Source organism: Sminthopsis crassicaudata, chromosome 6 (genome assembly GCF_048593235.1).
Source record: "Sminthopsis crassicaudata isolate SCR6 chromosome 6, ASM4859323v1, whole genome shotgun sequence".
NCBI lineage: Eukaryota > Metazoa > Chordata > Mammalia > Dasyuromorphia > Dasyuridae > Sminthopsis > Sminthopsis crassicaudata.
In genome coordinates this window covers 160,747,671-160,763,287 of record NC_133622.1, presented here as the reverse complement: position 1 = coordinate 160,763,287, position 15,617 = coordinate 160,747,671, and the positions used below count along the sequence as shown (strand labels likewise).

At 36.5% G+C, this 15,617-nt stretch overlaps 1 protein-coding gene and 1 long non-coding RNA gene across 2 annotated transcripts in view; one reads left to right on the top strand and one right to left on the bottom strand.

Moving 5' to 3' along the window:
- Positions 1-942: 942 nt before the first annotated feature.
- On the top strand, positions 943-14,681 carry LOC141546969 (uncharacterized). The gene is made up of 4 exons (XR_012483476.1): positions 943-1,267; positions 2,238-2,496; positions 3,864-4,275; positions 14,363-14,681. It is a non-coding gene; the product is annotated as an uncharacterized LOC141546969 (long non-coding RNA).
- Positions 3,217-15,617, bottom strand: part of RASGEF1B (RasGEF domain family member 1B) — a 39,478-nt gene continuing 27,077 nt past the window's right edge. Inside the window, exons 7-14 of the mRNA XM_074275226.1 lie at positions 14,620-14,715; positions 14,261-14,363; positions 12,333-12,412; positions 9,430-9,525; positions 7,557-7,652; positions 6,600-6,723; positions 5,697-5,769; positions 3,217-4,226 (exon numbers count right to left, since the gene is read on the bottom strand). Coding sequence (XP_074131327.1) covers positions 4,202-4,226; positions 5,697-5,769; positions 6,600-6,723; positions 7,557-7,652; positions 9,430-9,525; positions 12,333-12,412; positions 14,261-14,363; positions 14,620-14,715 — 693 coding nt within the window. The 3' untranslated portion in view covers positions 3,217-4,201. The remainder of the gene's footprint in view (positions 4,227-5,696; positions 5,770-6,599; positions 6,724-7,556; positions 7,653-9,429; positions 9,526-12,332; positions 12,413-14,260; positions 14,364-14,619; positions 14,716-15,617) is intronic.

Genomic DNA, 15,617 nt, shown 5'->3' with positions numbered 1-15,617 from the left:
CTTCCTTGTTGGACAGGGATTAGTTTTCACTACAAGGAAACAAAGCCTCCTGTCTCTAGAAACAGATGGGCTTTGGCAATTTCTTGGTCACCTAAAAACATGAGCCATGTGGCTTCTACCTCTTTAACTCTGTGGATACCTGAGATATGCGAGTCTCTCCCTATACCTTGGCTGACCTGCTGACCAAACATGTTTTCTTAAGCAGGTGAGGTGAATCAAGTCCACTAAAGCTTCAACTAAGGGCCACTGTATCATTCTGGCATATGCTTGATGTGTTAGGGCAAAGTCAACCTACCTTTTGTTAATAGGTCAATGACTTACCTATGAATGCCTTATTTTGTCCAAAAATTGAACTTGAAGCAAGAGAATGATAATTTTGGGCCAGCTTCTCACATTGGAATAGTTAGCAAATTGGGATGAGATGGTCTCCTGGCTTACAACAAATCTGGATGTACAGACACCTCCTAGTGATCCCCATTTGCTTGAGTCCTTTTGGTTATGTGTTATCTCAATTCCTATCGATACAGAGTAGTTGGTCTAGTTGGATACTAGAGGGGGCTGACAGGGAGGGTATTGAATGTTGGGTCCAGCATGGTTGCCCTTCCTATAGGTTTGCAGTCTATCCAACTGCCTGCAAAATTAAGAGTGAATGTAACTGGCCCAGTGCACTTGAGCAACTAGAGACAATTCTCAGTTTTTGAAGCTTTCAAAGACCATCCACCGAAGTCCCAGGGATAATTAATGGAGCTGATCTCACCTGAAGGGGGTAAGGACCAATAGTATATAGTCAGAATACAGTCTCAGGGGTGGAAACAGTCTTTGACCCAGAAGTCTTACAGCACAGTGATGAAAGCAGAAACAACTTGAATGATCATAGCAATGAGGAAGATGTAGGTATTGTGACCTCAGAGAATACAGCTCCAGCTTTCTTTGACTACACTCCAGAGTATGATTTCCTCCACTGGGTGGAGTCTGTGTGGATCAGAGGTTGGAAATGGCCAGTAAAATGGAAATTTTTGGAGTTAGGAAAGTTCAGTTAGTACCCTGAAGAGTGGCTAGGGCAAGTGCCACCTGAGAGTGAGATCTAAGGGAGCCAATGAAGAAATTTTCTACAGTGGAATTTCAGACTTGGGGAACTCTCTGAGAAGTCAACTAAATCAATTAGAGTCCAGACAGCGATCACTCTTTATTCCTTTTTAGGTGGCTGAGATGGGGAGTAATAGTGGCTAATCAGGGTGTATTGTGCAAATGGACATTATGAAGTGCTGTAAGTCAATACCTTTATGAGCACTTTTGGCACTGAATTGCTGAATCTCACAATTACTGCTCCCTCAGGGTTCTCTAATACACTCTGGGGAAACAGCTTCAGATTTCCTTTCTCCCAGCGATGATTTAGACGATTCTTCCCACAGGATTTAGGAGATCTGTTGAATGAACTTACTGAAAAAATCACCTAATGATATGGGAAATGCGAAATTGTCTTTAACTCTGGGTGATTGAATTTGCATGGAAGAAAATGAAATAACTTAGCCTTCTTATTGGCAATTGTGAGTCCCTGGAAGAAAGTGAAAGATGGTCCCTATCCAGCCCTTTTGAAAGGGGTCTCTAAAGGTCGTTGTTACTTGGGCATTCAGTCATATCTAATTCTTCATGACCCCATGGACCATAATATACCAATACTGTTTACGAGTTTTTGATTTTTGGCAGAAATACCAGAGTGGTTTGCCATTTTCTTTTCCAGTGAATTAACCTTAAGTCCAGGGTCACAAGTGTCTGAGATTAAATTTGAACTCAAGATTTCCTGATTCTAGGTTCATCACTCTATCCATTGAGCTACCTCATGGTATCATGCCCTTACAGGAAAGGGGGAAGTTTTGTTTTTTTTTTTCCCCTGGGGGAATTGGGGTTAAGTGACTTGCCCAGGGTCACACAGTGAGGAAGTGTTAAGTGTCTAACGCCAGATTTGAACTCGGGTCCTCCAGAATTCAGGCTGGTGCTCTATCCACTGCGCCACCTAGCTGCCCCCCAAAGGGGGATGTTTTGGTTGGGAATATTAAGTGGAAGGGAGTGATATAAATAGACCTTAATAAAGAGATTCCAGCACAGGTTGTTTGTAAGAGGCTTGTGTCTCCTTAGTCACTTCAGTAGAGATGTCAGCCATGTCTCTGACATCGCTGCTGGAAGTGTCCATGCTGTAGTTCTTGTTTCTCGAGCTCATCATGAGTACCTCACACTAGGTGAAGAAATCTGTGATGGCATCAGAACCACTCTCTGTCTCGTGATGCTGATGTTCCTTGTATTGCTTTGGTTCATCTTCACCATCCTGAATTAGAAGAACTTTTGTGGACAGCAAAGACGTGGCCATTACCCAGCACATGGTTCTGACTGTGAGAGTGAGAATTGGTCCTTCTGAAGGAGGAAAAACCTTGGATCTCTGAACCTTTGGTTCTCCTCTACCCTTTCACCTCCCTTTTTAACTTTTTCTCCCTAATTAAGGTAATTTCTTTGGAACTGTTATTTTTGTGTGTGTATATATACACATATACATATATGTGTGTACATAGGTATACATACACACATACATGTACAGATATATAGCCATGTACATAGAAACATATATACACACATACACATATATATTCCCCCCCTCCTCCCCTTTTCTCCTTAGTACAGCCCATGTCAAGAAGACTGTCCTCTAAAAACCCTAATAGCATTGAAGTGATGGAAGGTCCCATGGAAGATCTTAAGAACCTTGCCACCAGAGGGTGCTATGTAATGGAACTAATGTTTGTCAGAGTTTTCCCACAACATGGCAGACGGGGACCTGGGCTTATCTCTTAGGACTGGGATTAACTTTTCCCAAGGACAACAAAGCAGCCCCCTGGGGGCCCGTGTTTATCTTGATGCTGACCAGATGAGTTTTTAAGGTTTTTTAGGAGGAGATATTTACCAAAGCTGCAGCTCAGGGCCTCCTTGGTGCATGGGACAAAGTCAACCTTCTCTTTGTTAACTTTTCAGTGACTATGAGTTTGTCCTCAAACTGAACTTGAACTGAGAGTGGGGCATTAGGCTAACTCTCATACATGTGCACATCATGGGCTGATCATGTACTTACACATTATGTCACTAGATCATATGAGCATAATATATTGATGTTATACACATCGTATGTTGATTATGTGCATATTACCCTTAAAATAACCAAGAAAAGTGAGGTAATGGATATTTTAGATGTATTGAGTATTCCGGGAGAATCTTCCAAAAAAGCAGAATTGTTTGAATTTACACCAGAAAAGAAATAGCTATCATGGAAAATAGTGATTAACAAAAGACTATTGAAGAAATAACAGTAGAACACAATGGTGATTTGTAAACAGCTCAGAAGAACATAAAACTACTTTCTAGCACATCAAATGGTCCAGCTTCAAACGATGGTTTTCTAGTGGCCATCTTCCATGCCACAGTATTAAACTTCATTATTATTTTAAATAATTTATATTAGTAAAAATGAGTTTGCTAACCAGCAGCCAACTCAGTACCTTAGGGGATTGGGACAACATATCACATCATACACTCAATTGAAACAAATTCAGTAAACAGCACTGGATCAGTCTTTTTCTGCCAATACTGATTAAGCTGAGCTTCTTGGATTATTGAGCATAGTCTTCTAACTGGAGGATTTGTCCTCTTTTTTTTTTTTCTAAGTGAACAATTTTCTATGAGTCAGCACTGAGTCTTAGTATGTTCCATTAGCAGCAAATCTCCAGCCCAAATAATGCAAAAGGATGCATGTATACATGGACAAAAATTCTCTCTCTCTCTCTCTCTCTCTCTCTCTCTCTCTCTCTCTCTCTCTCCTTCAGATACAGAGTGAGTCATTCCCACGGAGAGTCCAAGAAAGATGGATTACATGGCAGTTCCAATAGCTTCAAAGGATTCTGTCAAAGTTGTCTTCAGTCAGTGTCTGAGTCTCACACATGATGACTTAATCTGTCATCTGTGGGAAGTCTGTTCTCCATTTGTTCTCAAATAAATTTGCTTTCCAGATTCACATAAGCTCCTCTTCCATCTGCTGGGTTCAGGGCACCCATCACTTTCCTACCACTGGATGCTGAAAACAACAATGATGACGTGATATGTTCCTGAAGGAGCTAATACACAGCAGCGAAGGTGTTAGCTACAGCAATGGACATCTCTCACATTATGCTCTGCCTAAGAAGTTGGATCTGAAAAAGAAATTAAACCATCCATTAGAGGATATCATGGATCATAGGGGTGAGCCTGATTTATACTTGTTCTGTAACTTGTTTTTACATACTTAGAAAATGAAAGAAAAGGTCCTAGGATTGTGTTTTTTAAAATGAATCTATTCTCGATATTAGATGATGCTTTCCTTCATAAGCATAAAGGCAAACAAATTTAGATAAAGGTGAATTGGAAAAGGGATATCATTAAATTAATCTTCAAGAGAGGCTACTCCATGCAGTTTCATGTCAGAAACTGAACAGAGACAGACTTTTTCTATGATCTAAGGGAAAATAATGATGGAAATATGACACTTGCCAATTGAGGATACATTAAAGAATTACAAGCTTCTTAATTTCTTGTCATTTAGCTTGTAGGTCTAAAAAAATATGAAGCAATAATTAATAGAATTATTATTTTAAAAAACCCAATTTTTTTGGGGGGGGAAGAATTTGCAAGCCAAATGTTAGGAGAGAACAAATAGTTAATTGACCAGTTTATTCAGTGGTTTTCTGGTTCCTGTTGGGGTCTTTATGCCACTACATTATCTCTCCTTCTGAAGTTTTCTTAAAACTCCATTCCTTCACCCCAATTCTGTGCCTTTAAATCTTTCTTGTTAATTAGAAAACTCAGATTAAGTCACTTTTAGTGTGAATTATTCCAATGTGTATATCTTTTCTTTTTCAAAAGCACATATTTTTTTTCAGGAAAAAAATAGGAAATCAAAGGCATGTTGAAATCTCTTACACTGAGGCATCAGGGAAAGGGAGGGTTTTTTGGAGAGATGAAGCAGAAGTCACTTATTCCAATATTGCTGAAATCCACATCATACAGGCAACTAATAATTGATTACATTAATATGGCACTTTAATTTTTGCAATGTGTTTTATTTTTTCTCATTTAAAATTCAATCTGTGGGCAGGTAGGTGGTGCAGTGGATAGAGCACCAGCCCTGAAGTCAGAAGCACCTGAGTTCAAATCTGATCTCAGACACTTAATACTTCCTAGCTGTGTGACCCTGGGCAAGTCACTTAACCTCAATTGCCCCAGCCAAAAAACAAAAATTCAATTGGTGCACAAGGCCAGCTTGGTGGCAAGAAGCTTTTAATTAAGAGTCCCCTTGTGAGGATTTCAAGTAGAGAAGCTAGATGATCAATTAGCTGCCATGTGACATCATGTTGGCAATTTTCTTAAGGTTTTTACCATTGAAACTTAGTGGACTAATATGGCCACTGAGGTACATTCAAACTCTGCCTCTTCCTTAGTGGAGTTCATTGAAAGGGAGGCAATATAAAGAAGGGAGTTCATGTGGGTCACACTGAAAATTTTAGGAGAGTTCGCAGAACCATATAGAGTGACAGACGATCTCATTTTTGTCTTTTATTGAGGGACTATAGTTAGACTATCATCTTGCTTAGATTTGTTGATAAGCAATAACCTTTGGCACATACCTTAGAGACTTCCATCTGTCCTTTTCTGTGTTATTTTCTGGGCCTTCACTTTCATAGGAAGCCAGGTAAAGAGCTACAATTAAGAAAAAGAGAGATATTAGCAAAGTAGGCTGTGCTCATTGCTGACATTCAATTACCCAGCTGTACCACTATATGGATTTATGGAGGCCCAATTCCATTAAGAATATAGGTATCATTCACTTCTGATAATGTGATGACTGAGTTCAGAAAGAAAAGCTTTTTCAGAACAGAGCTCATTAAAATGCTTAGGAGAGAATTCATGCTGCATGCATACCCAAAGAATCAGAGCCAAGGGGGAACGAGAAAAACCAATTTTTGATTTTCCAAAACTTTTTTAAACTAGAAGAATTGCACATGTTTAATCTGTATCAGATCGTTTGCTCTCTTGGGGAGGGGGAAGGAGGGAAGAGAGGGAGAAAAATTTGGAATACAAGATTTTGCAGTGGTGAATGTTGAGAACTGTCTTTGCATGTATTTGGAAAAATAAAATACTATTAAAATAAAAAAGATAACAAGAAACATATCAACATTAAAAAAACAATAAAAAATTTCTTTAAACTAATAAGGAAGTAACATTACTGGGCTGACTTTTCAGTTTTGTAAATTTTTAATCATTCATTGCTCACTTCACTCATCAGACACTATCCAGAGTTATCTCTTTTAGAGAAAGTTCAAAAGTACCAGCTAACCCTGAATAACGCAAATCCCAAAATTATTGCTCACTGAACTGAAAAAACAGAAACTAGAATAAACTATTGTTCATGCTGAAGATCATAAAGGGGATGGGTAATCAGAGGACAGGAGGAACCAAGACCATGTACAGCCAGTCTGATAATTCTAAGTGCAATGTCAGAGATATCTTCAACTGAACATGATGCTCACCATCCTCACTGAAGACTGGAACAGTGAGCAGATACTGCAATGTTTTCCGCTCTCTCTCAAAGGGACACTCTACTTGTTTCCATATCATAAATTCGCTTACTTGTTTGGCCAGCTCCCAAAATTTCTGAAAGGGAAAAGAGGAAATACACAAATCAAATCTGAAAGGTCCTCACTAATGTAAGAAGGAAACAATTCTATTTAAAGTATTTTATCAATGTGAGTGTTATCATTCTTTTTTTACTTCAAAATAGTGTTGTGAGATTTCCCAGGGGTTCTTATCCATTACCATAAAGGCTCTATTACTAGACATAAAGAATTCTGTAAGAATCAAACTCCTGAATTGTAGAACCTGTATATTAGTTTTGTCACTTTGTGTTTCTGATATACTTAACTTCCTTCCCTGTCACCTTCAAGACAATCAACTCATTATATATGTAGTCCTACAGAAAAAAAATCTAATCTCTCTTCCAAATGACAGACCTTCCCATATTTGGGAAAAGCTTTAACACCCACGGTAGCTATACAACGCATTTTCAAAGTTTTGAGGTACAAGGAAATAAAGTCAACAATAAAAGTACCTCAAAAGAAAATTCAGTCTTTCTTTTTATTATTCAGAAGGCATGGAAAAGCCTGATGTTGATATCTCTCAGGGGCACCATTGTGAATATGAATATGAATTTAGAAGAGAGACACATAAGTTGGTTGATAAGATGCTGCATTACCCTGCTTTTTAATAAATTGCTTTTTGTTTACTAGGCAACTAGGTGGTGCCACAGATTAATCATTTTGTACTTATTTGGTGGTAATTCAATTAAGAACATGGGATTAAGCAAAAGAACACAGGGAATTTGGTGGTTTGGTGGAGAAAGTGATGGAAGTGATAAGAGTCAGGAAGACCTGAATTCAAACCATACTAGCTGTGTGAATGAATATAAAATGAATATTTAATCCACTCACCTCAAAGTTAATATGACCATTTGGAAGGCGATTTGCACAGCCCTCATTGAGGAAATAGATATCTTTGATAAAAAGACTGAAGAAGGGTATCACAATCTAAAGAAAACATAAACTTCTGGTTTTTCTTATGCAAAGAAATTTGTCCAATAACGAAAAGAGATCAAGATCTTAATAGTAATTATAAGAAGAATAGTAACAATTTTTCCTAGGCAATGTTATATTACCAGGCAAGAGACTTTCATTTAGTGAGGTTTGTTTTGCCTTTATCTTCTCCTTTTCATCTTGGGGTCCCCTCCTTCACCCCATTTGCCATATGACTAGTGCCTTCCTATTCCCTAAGCAAACAGGAAAACATCTGATATTGATTATATTCTCATGTAAGGGTTAGCAAACATGGCCCAAAGGCCACATCCAGGAACCATTCTTAGCTTTCAGGCCATACAAAAACAGGCAGCCTGCAGGTCACAGTTTTGCTGTCTACTTCTCTAGGGTGATCGAATTAGTTATCTTAAGCAAAGGTTGTTGCCTTAAGCATTTCCTTTCTAACTGTGGAATGACAGACCTCCACAATTAGCCTTTCAGCTACCAGCAAGCTGGTGGGGAGCTCTGATAGACTCTTCAAATTTGGGCTGATTTATCATATTTGTAGCTAAAAAAAAAAAATTAAAAAAAAATACAGTGGGTAATTTGTTACTGATTTTTTCCCCCATTCAGTCACAAAAAAATCAGGGAGACTTTTTGCATGATATCTACATCATTAGTTAGGGTCATTGAGTAGAATATCAGGCCTGGAATCAGAAAGACTCCTCTTCCTAGTTCAAATCCAACCTCTGACATTTATTAACTGTGATCTTGGAGGCAAGAACTTGACCCTCTCTGCCTCAGTCCCCTCATCTGTAAAGTAAGCTGGAGGAAAAAAATGGCTCTAGTATCTTTGCCAGGAAAACTCCAAATGAGGTCATGAAGAGTTAGCCATGACTGAAGAACAACAATGATCTGGGGGTTTTTTTCTTTGAGAGTTCATTTGTTACTTGTTCAATTCATTTTTCTAGAACTGAGTTATTAAAAGTAATCTTAGATGTTCACCTATTTCAAAATTTTGTTGCCATATAATTGGGTATATTAGTTTCTGAGAGTTTCCTTTTATTTTCTTTTCTTTTGTTGAGAATTTTAAAAAATTTAGTTGTCTTTTTCTTTTTAACCATATGACATATTTACCTTTATTTAAAATTTTTTTTCAAGATCAGTTTCTAGTTTAATTGATCGGTTCAATTTCTTGTTCCTGATTTTGTCAATCTCTTCTTTGATTTTTCAAGAGGGCTAATTTAAAATTAATTTTTTTAATGTAATCTTTCCTCAATCTTTTATTTTATTCTTTTGAAGATAACTCAATTCGCCTTGGTAAACCACAGTGGAAATATAATAGCACCAGGAAATACAATAATTAAAAATAAATAGTTCTTATTTCCAAGGAGAAAGATAAGGTTTGGGCCATCTTCTTCCATGTTCACATAGGACTCTTCTGAAAGCTCAATAGGGAAACAGATGGATCAAGACAAGGAGAGTAGGGCAGTATATCAAAAACTTTAATGCAGTTGTCAAGGCATGGTTACCAAGTTAACTATTAACAAAAAATAGAAAGGCTTCCCACTCATGGTCAATTCATGGTATTATTTACTATCCACTCTCTTTTAATTGTATCTTTTCCTCCTAGGTATTAAAGGAGGTGAATGTAGTAGGGCTCCTCTAGTGTGTCCAAAAAGAAAAATGAGAAGCACAATAAAAGAACTGACATTACTTTTCATTTTGGAACAAAACATGTGGTATCTCACACTTAAAAAGTCTCTTGTATCAGTCTATTTTTGCAACCTACCTTCTCCCTGCTGCTGTGAGCTGTCAAAGACCTTTGTGCTGCTGCTCGGAGAGCGGTTCGGTAATTATAAAAATTGCTTGAAGGGTCCATTTGATGCTGCACACAGAAAAGAAATAACATTGCTACTCAGCATCTCCTGATAATAAAAGACAATTATATTTTGTCTAAAAATGATAATTTTGAAAATAGCTAGCTAGTTTCTGTGAAGGCACTCGGATTAGGGGTAGAGTTTATTTTTAACATAGAAGACAGATGGTAAAGCATAAACCTTTTCAGATGTTTGCAATAGATTTTAATATTTGTAGGAATTGATAAGCTTTAATGCTGAGTAGTCCAAATTCATAGAAAGTTAACATTTGGAAATAAATCAACCACTGGTAATTATCAAATAACATTAGAAAAATTTACTGACTAATTTTGCAATGAGTCTTAACCTGGGGTCCATGAACTTAAAAAAATTCTGGTGACTACTTTGATACAATCAGTTTTTTTTTTTGTATACCCAGATATCTTGTTTTATGCATTATGCTGAGAGGAGATCTGTAGACTTCACCAGACTTCCAGGGGGGGTCCATGTTACAAAAAAATTTTAGAACCCTTGATCTAAAGGATAGTGAGCATTAAGTTGGTTAGAAATGTAACGAAGCTTTATTCTGTCAGCCTCTGCAGATAAACTGCTATTTGTATCTCTTAAAAAAATCACTAATAAACCATTGAATGAATAAGTTATAGTATATGAATGTAATGGAATATTATTGTTCTATAAGAAAAAATAAGCAGGTTGATTTCAGAAAAGCCTGTAAAGACTTATGTGAACTGATGCTGAGTGAAGTAAGCAGAACCTGGGGAACCTTGTGCACAGTAACAACAAGAATATGTGATGATCAACTGTGATGGACTTGGCTATTTTCAACAATGAGATATGATTAAAGGCAATTTCAATAGACTTGTGATGGAGAGAGCCATCCATATCCAGATAGAAGACTATAGAGACTGAATATGGATCACAGCATAATATCTTCATCTTTTTTTGTTTGTTGTTTGCTTGTTTTTTTCTCTCATTTTTATTCCTTTTTGATCTGATTTTTCTTGTGTAGCATGATAAGAATTTATCATTTAGAAGAATTGCACATGTTTAACATATTGGATTACTTGCTGATCAGGGGAGGGAAGAGGTGCAGAAGGAGGGAGAAAAATTTGGAATACAATTTTGTAAGGGTGAATGTTGAAAACTATCTTTGTGTGTAATTTTGAAAAAATAAAAGCTGCTATTATTATTTTTAAAAATTAATAAACCATTGAAGGAGCAATGAAATGAGACCTATTAGAGCAATGCTAGTAAATATGAAGTCACTTAAGTAATCTTAACAATATTTCTTTTTTGGATTTTTAGAATTGACTCATTTATCATGATCATCTAGAATAATCCAAGGTACTATCACAAGGATGAGAAAATATCTAGATAAAGAAACAACTAGTTCCCTCATGTAATTTCATGTTATTATCCATAAAAGGCAGCTGTTATCAGAGGAGGTAGAAAATTGCCCTTGGATCTAGGAGGCACTGGATTAAATTTGTGTCACTGGCTCATATGAGTTGTGTGACCTTGGATCAGGCAATGAATTTTTTTGGTGCTTAAGCATTAAGGCTAAAAATTGAAGAAAAGGTATTGAATCTTAACTATTCAAAACAACAACAGCATCTGATATTTGACTAGAGATGGAGTGGGGAAGTGAATGGATTACTGGTGTGCAAGTCAGGAAGTCCTGTTCCCAATTCACACTAGTCAATTTAACCTTTGAATATTCCTGAGTAACTCTCTAAAATCTTAAGTTGCAGAAAAGCTACCAGCATGCACTGGGAAGAGTTTTCCTAAACTTGAAGCTCCGTATCAAACAAATCACAGATCTAGAGAGAGAGAGGGAGAGATGCAGAGAATGGGAGAGGGAGAAACAGAGAAAGAGATACAAAGAGATAAAGCCAAGAGAAATAGGCAGAGGGATAAAGATACAAAGAGACAGAGAGAAGGGGGAAGAGAGAAAGATAGAGGGAGAGAAAGAGATCAAAGAATGAGAGAGGGAAGAAGGGAGGGAGAGAAAGATAAAGAAAAGGATGGAGAAAGGGAGGAAAAGAAGGAGGGGGAAGGAAGGAGAAAGAGAAGAATACAGTATAATGTTAAGGGAATGGAACATTAGGAAACTTGGGTTTTAATCCCATCTAATATATTTGCATTCTGCATGACTTTGGGAAATTCTAATAAGTTTTAGTTTCCTAGTTATAAAATATATATGTTTATGTATGTGTGTATACAATATACTATTGTATATAATATATAATGGGTTTTATTAAAATGAGTATATATGTGGAATAGTATATATATGTTTATATACATATATGTGTATATGGTTTTATTAAAATGAATATACAAAGCCTACACTATTACTCCACAAGGTTATTTTGAGGTTATGTGCTATAAAAACCAGTCATTATTTCAAAATAATGCTTTGAGATTTACATTATTAATAATAGTAACTATATAGTTATTGAGAGTTATGTGACAGTTTTTTCTCTTAAAGTCCTAAAATTTTGCAAACTTTCTCTCCTTCTGCCACACCAAGTTTTATACCCAATGCTGCTAGTTGAAATATGGTTGAACAAGTTAATTCTATTGATAACATCTTTTTTAAAAAGGGAGAAGTGCCCACTCATGATGAATCCAGGGTCTTGTTTATGGCTCCCATCTCCTCTAATTACATCTCTCTTTACCCTGGGTCTTAAAGGATGATTGTTCTGGGTCTCTTTGGTGGTCTAAAGCCAGATCCATCCAAGAAGATGGGAAATTTGCTTCCCTTTTCAAGAGCCCAAGGATGCTGGGATCCCTTGAGAACATCAAGTATGTTTACCTCAAGAATGTCAAACTTGGCAGTCTTCACTTTGGCCCAGGTTTTCTTTAGCCGTGAGACAGGGCTCATGTTCATACCAGCTTTCCATGAAAAATTAAAAAAGAAAAAGACAAATCAAATGCAGAACTTCATTATAAATTCTGATTCATTATTATCAATAATGTTTCTGCAATGACCACAGATTGTAAACTCTAGTAACTATACTTTCTATTCCTTAATCTCATGTTCATACCAACTTTCCATGAAAAATTAAAAAAGAAAAAGGAAAATCAAATGTAGAGCTCTATTCTAAATTCTGATTCTAAAAAAAGTGCCCATTATCAATAATGCTTCTGCAAACTACAGATTGTAAACTCTAGTAACCATACTTTCTGTTCCTCATTCCCCTCTTTCCCCCACCCCCCACCTTGTGCCTGCTCTATTATTTGGTACACAGCAGGAGTTCAATCTAGTTTTAATAAATTAAATGCAAATGTCCTTAGAATTAAACAGGAAAATTGCTCCCAATGGCCCAACTGATTTCAGGTCTCTGTTATTCATACTTTAAGAAAGAGATACAGATACTCTGGTACCCCTTTATTAAAAAGAAAATTATAGACTGGTACAAAAAAATGTTAAGACTGGACCTAGAGTCAGGAAGACCTGAGTTCAAATGTGACTTCAGATATTTCTTAGCTGCGTGACCATAGATCATTTAACCTCTCTGCACTTCAGTTTCCTCATCTGTAAAATGAGGATAATAATAGCACCTATCTTACAAGTTGGAGATGAAATGAGATAATCTTTGGAAAGCACTTAGCACAATAGTGCCTGGCTACAAATATTTTATAATCTTATATATTTTATTTCATGCATTTAAAATATTATTCTGTCTAAGGGTCCATATGTTTCACCAGACTGGCACAAAAATTATTAAGGACCCCCAGTTTAAATGAGTGACTTGATTTTTTTCTCATTTCTATTTAATTCTCCAGCCAAAGTGGCAATGAAATTTGTTAGATTTTTTTTGTCACTATGTGTTAAAAGATTTTTTTTAAATGGCAGAGGGAGAGAGAGAAAAAAAGACCCAAATTACAGACATAACTCCATTTTGTCTAATTTTATTTATCTAAGTCAGCCATATCTATAACTTCTTCAAATACTATTTGGACTCTATTTTTGTCCAAGACCCTACACCTCATATACAATCTTTCCAAACCCTTATAAAAACTGCTTCCGTTGTCTTTAATAATATAAAATCAGTCAGTCAGTATGGAAGAGGAAGGAAGGAAAAAAGAAAAAAAAATTACATGATAACTTCATTATAGTTTTAAAAGGAATAGCAAGCTGTACATCTATTATGTACTCTTATGCACAATTTCATTATGCTGTTATGGAAATGCTTGTTTTATTCTATAAATTAAAAATAAAATGAATTACTATTTTTTAAAAAGTCAGTTATTCAACAAGCATTTATTAAGCACCTACTGTGTAACAGACATTGTGTTATGTCATAGAAGATACAGAGAAAGGCAACTACAGTTTTCTCTCAAAGAGGCCATGATCTAAAGGGAGAGCAAAGTACTTGTACAAAAGGAGCAAGGCTAATGGGAGATGATAGTAAGAGCTTATGTAAAAATATTCTTAGACAAATAATGAGAAGTCTGAAAATGTTGCTTTTAGAAATATATCATCTCCCTTTCCTTTCCCTTCCAATTACACTGCCAGCAAGCTGAGGATTGCCAAGTTCCAAGATGTATTACAGGTGTCTAACAAACAGAGTTGCCTCTCTGTGACTTTAAAAGGTGTTTTATATATTTTTTCTCTTAAGGGTTCCATTCTGGCAAGATTTATAAAACCCTCATCTTCTGCTCATTTTTGGTTGACAGTTGTTTTCCATCAGTCCCCATCATGAGAAAAATGTCAAGATCCCTTCTGAACATACTCACATATTATTGCCATCAAGGAGTTAAAGTTTCCAATGTTGAAACACTCTCGGGCAACATCAATGAAATATTCAATCATTCTTGCTCGATGCTTCTTTTTCACAGGCTGAAAAAAGATGGTAATGGATTGTGACCTACCAGAGGATGGACAGAAAGCCAAGACAACCAGTAGGAGGAAGCCTGCAAGTGCAGGCTGGAAAGCCAATGCAATGATTACTGAGATCAACAAAAAGAAGGCTGGAAAGGCAACACAAGGACTACTGAACAGGGCTACCAGAGGATGGATGTAAATGCAATACAGTGACTGCTGAGAAATCAATGAGGGCTAGCTGCTAGAGGACAGGACAGGATCTGAATCTCACCATGCAGATTTCAGTGGCAACTAAGTAGCTGAGTCGATTAAACCATTCCACATAAGCTTCAAGGTTTCGTGTCTTTTTTGGCTCATCGTAACAACTCTGAAGAAACCCAAAAAGAACAGAAGTTATTATTACTAATTATTAGAGAAAAGGAAAGGCTAATATCAGAAAATCTAGAGGAAATGACACAGTAAAATATTTTGCCTTTATTCAAGGGTATGATGGTTAAAAATTTAACAATCAGATCTCTAGAGAAAAAAATACGTGGCACTTTTGGGGTTTAAGCTGCATTACTAAAATTCTCTTCATTACTTTCTTGTATAATACATATAAAAAATCAAGGCTCCCAGATGTTAAATGACTTTGCTTAGTAGGTGATGTAGGTAGGATCTGATACAAGTTTGAAAGTCTATCTCAATGGTTTTTTTCCATTATCCCATGGTGCCTCTTACTCTTACTGCTATGAAGATTTCAATGTCCTCCCCATCTCTGGGACTCAATCAAAGTAAAGCAGTTTCTTCCATTCCCAGTGCCTTATACGTGGGAAGTGCTGAATACATGGGGGTGTCCCCAGAGTTTTAAGGCTGTTTAAATTTTTGATGGCTTAAAATTATTTTAAAAATAATCTTACAGACACTGTCCTACAAGTCTTAGTACAGTTTTAAGTTTTAATGGCTTAAAATTATTAAAGGAGGTAGGGTGGGTGTCCATATTTTAACCTATTAAATTTTAATAGAGTAAACCTTCACTAAGACCTTTGGAACACCCTGTATAAAACTTTATTGAATGGAACACATGACAAGCTGGAAGGAATATAAGGGAGAAGCAGAAATGTTGAAATTTGTGATCTTTAAGGTTGTAAAGAAAAGCCTTCACCAAACAATCATTAGAGACCACAGGGCACTTAGCTCAAAAGCAAAGTTCCAAATCAGGTTAATTATTCTTTGCTTTCCCTCTGGAAAGTCCCCTTTTAGCCTTAAATTGATGAATCTGATCTTTAG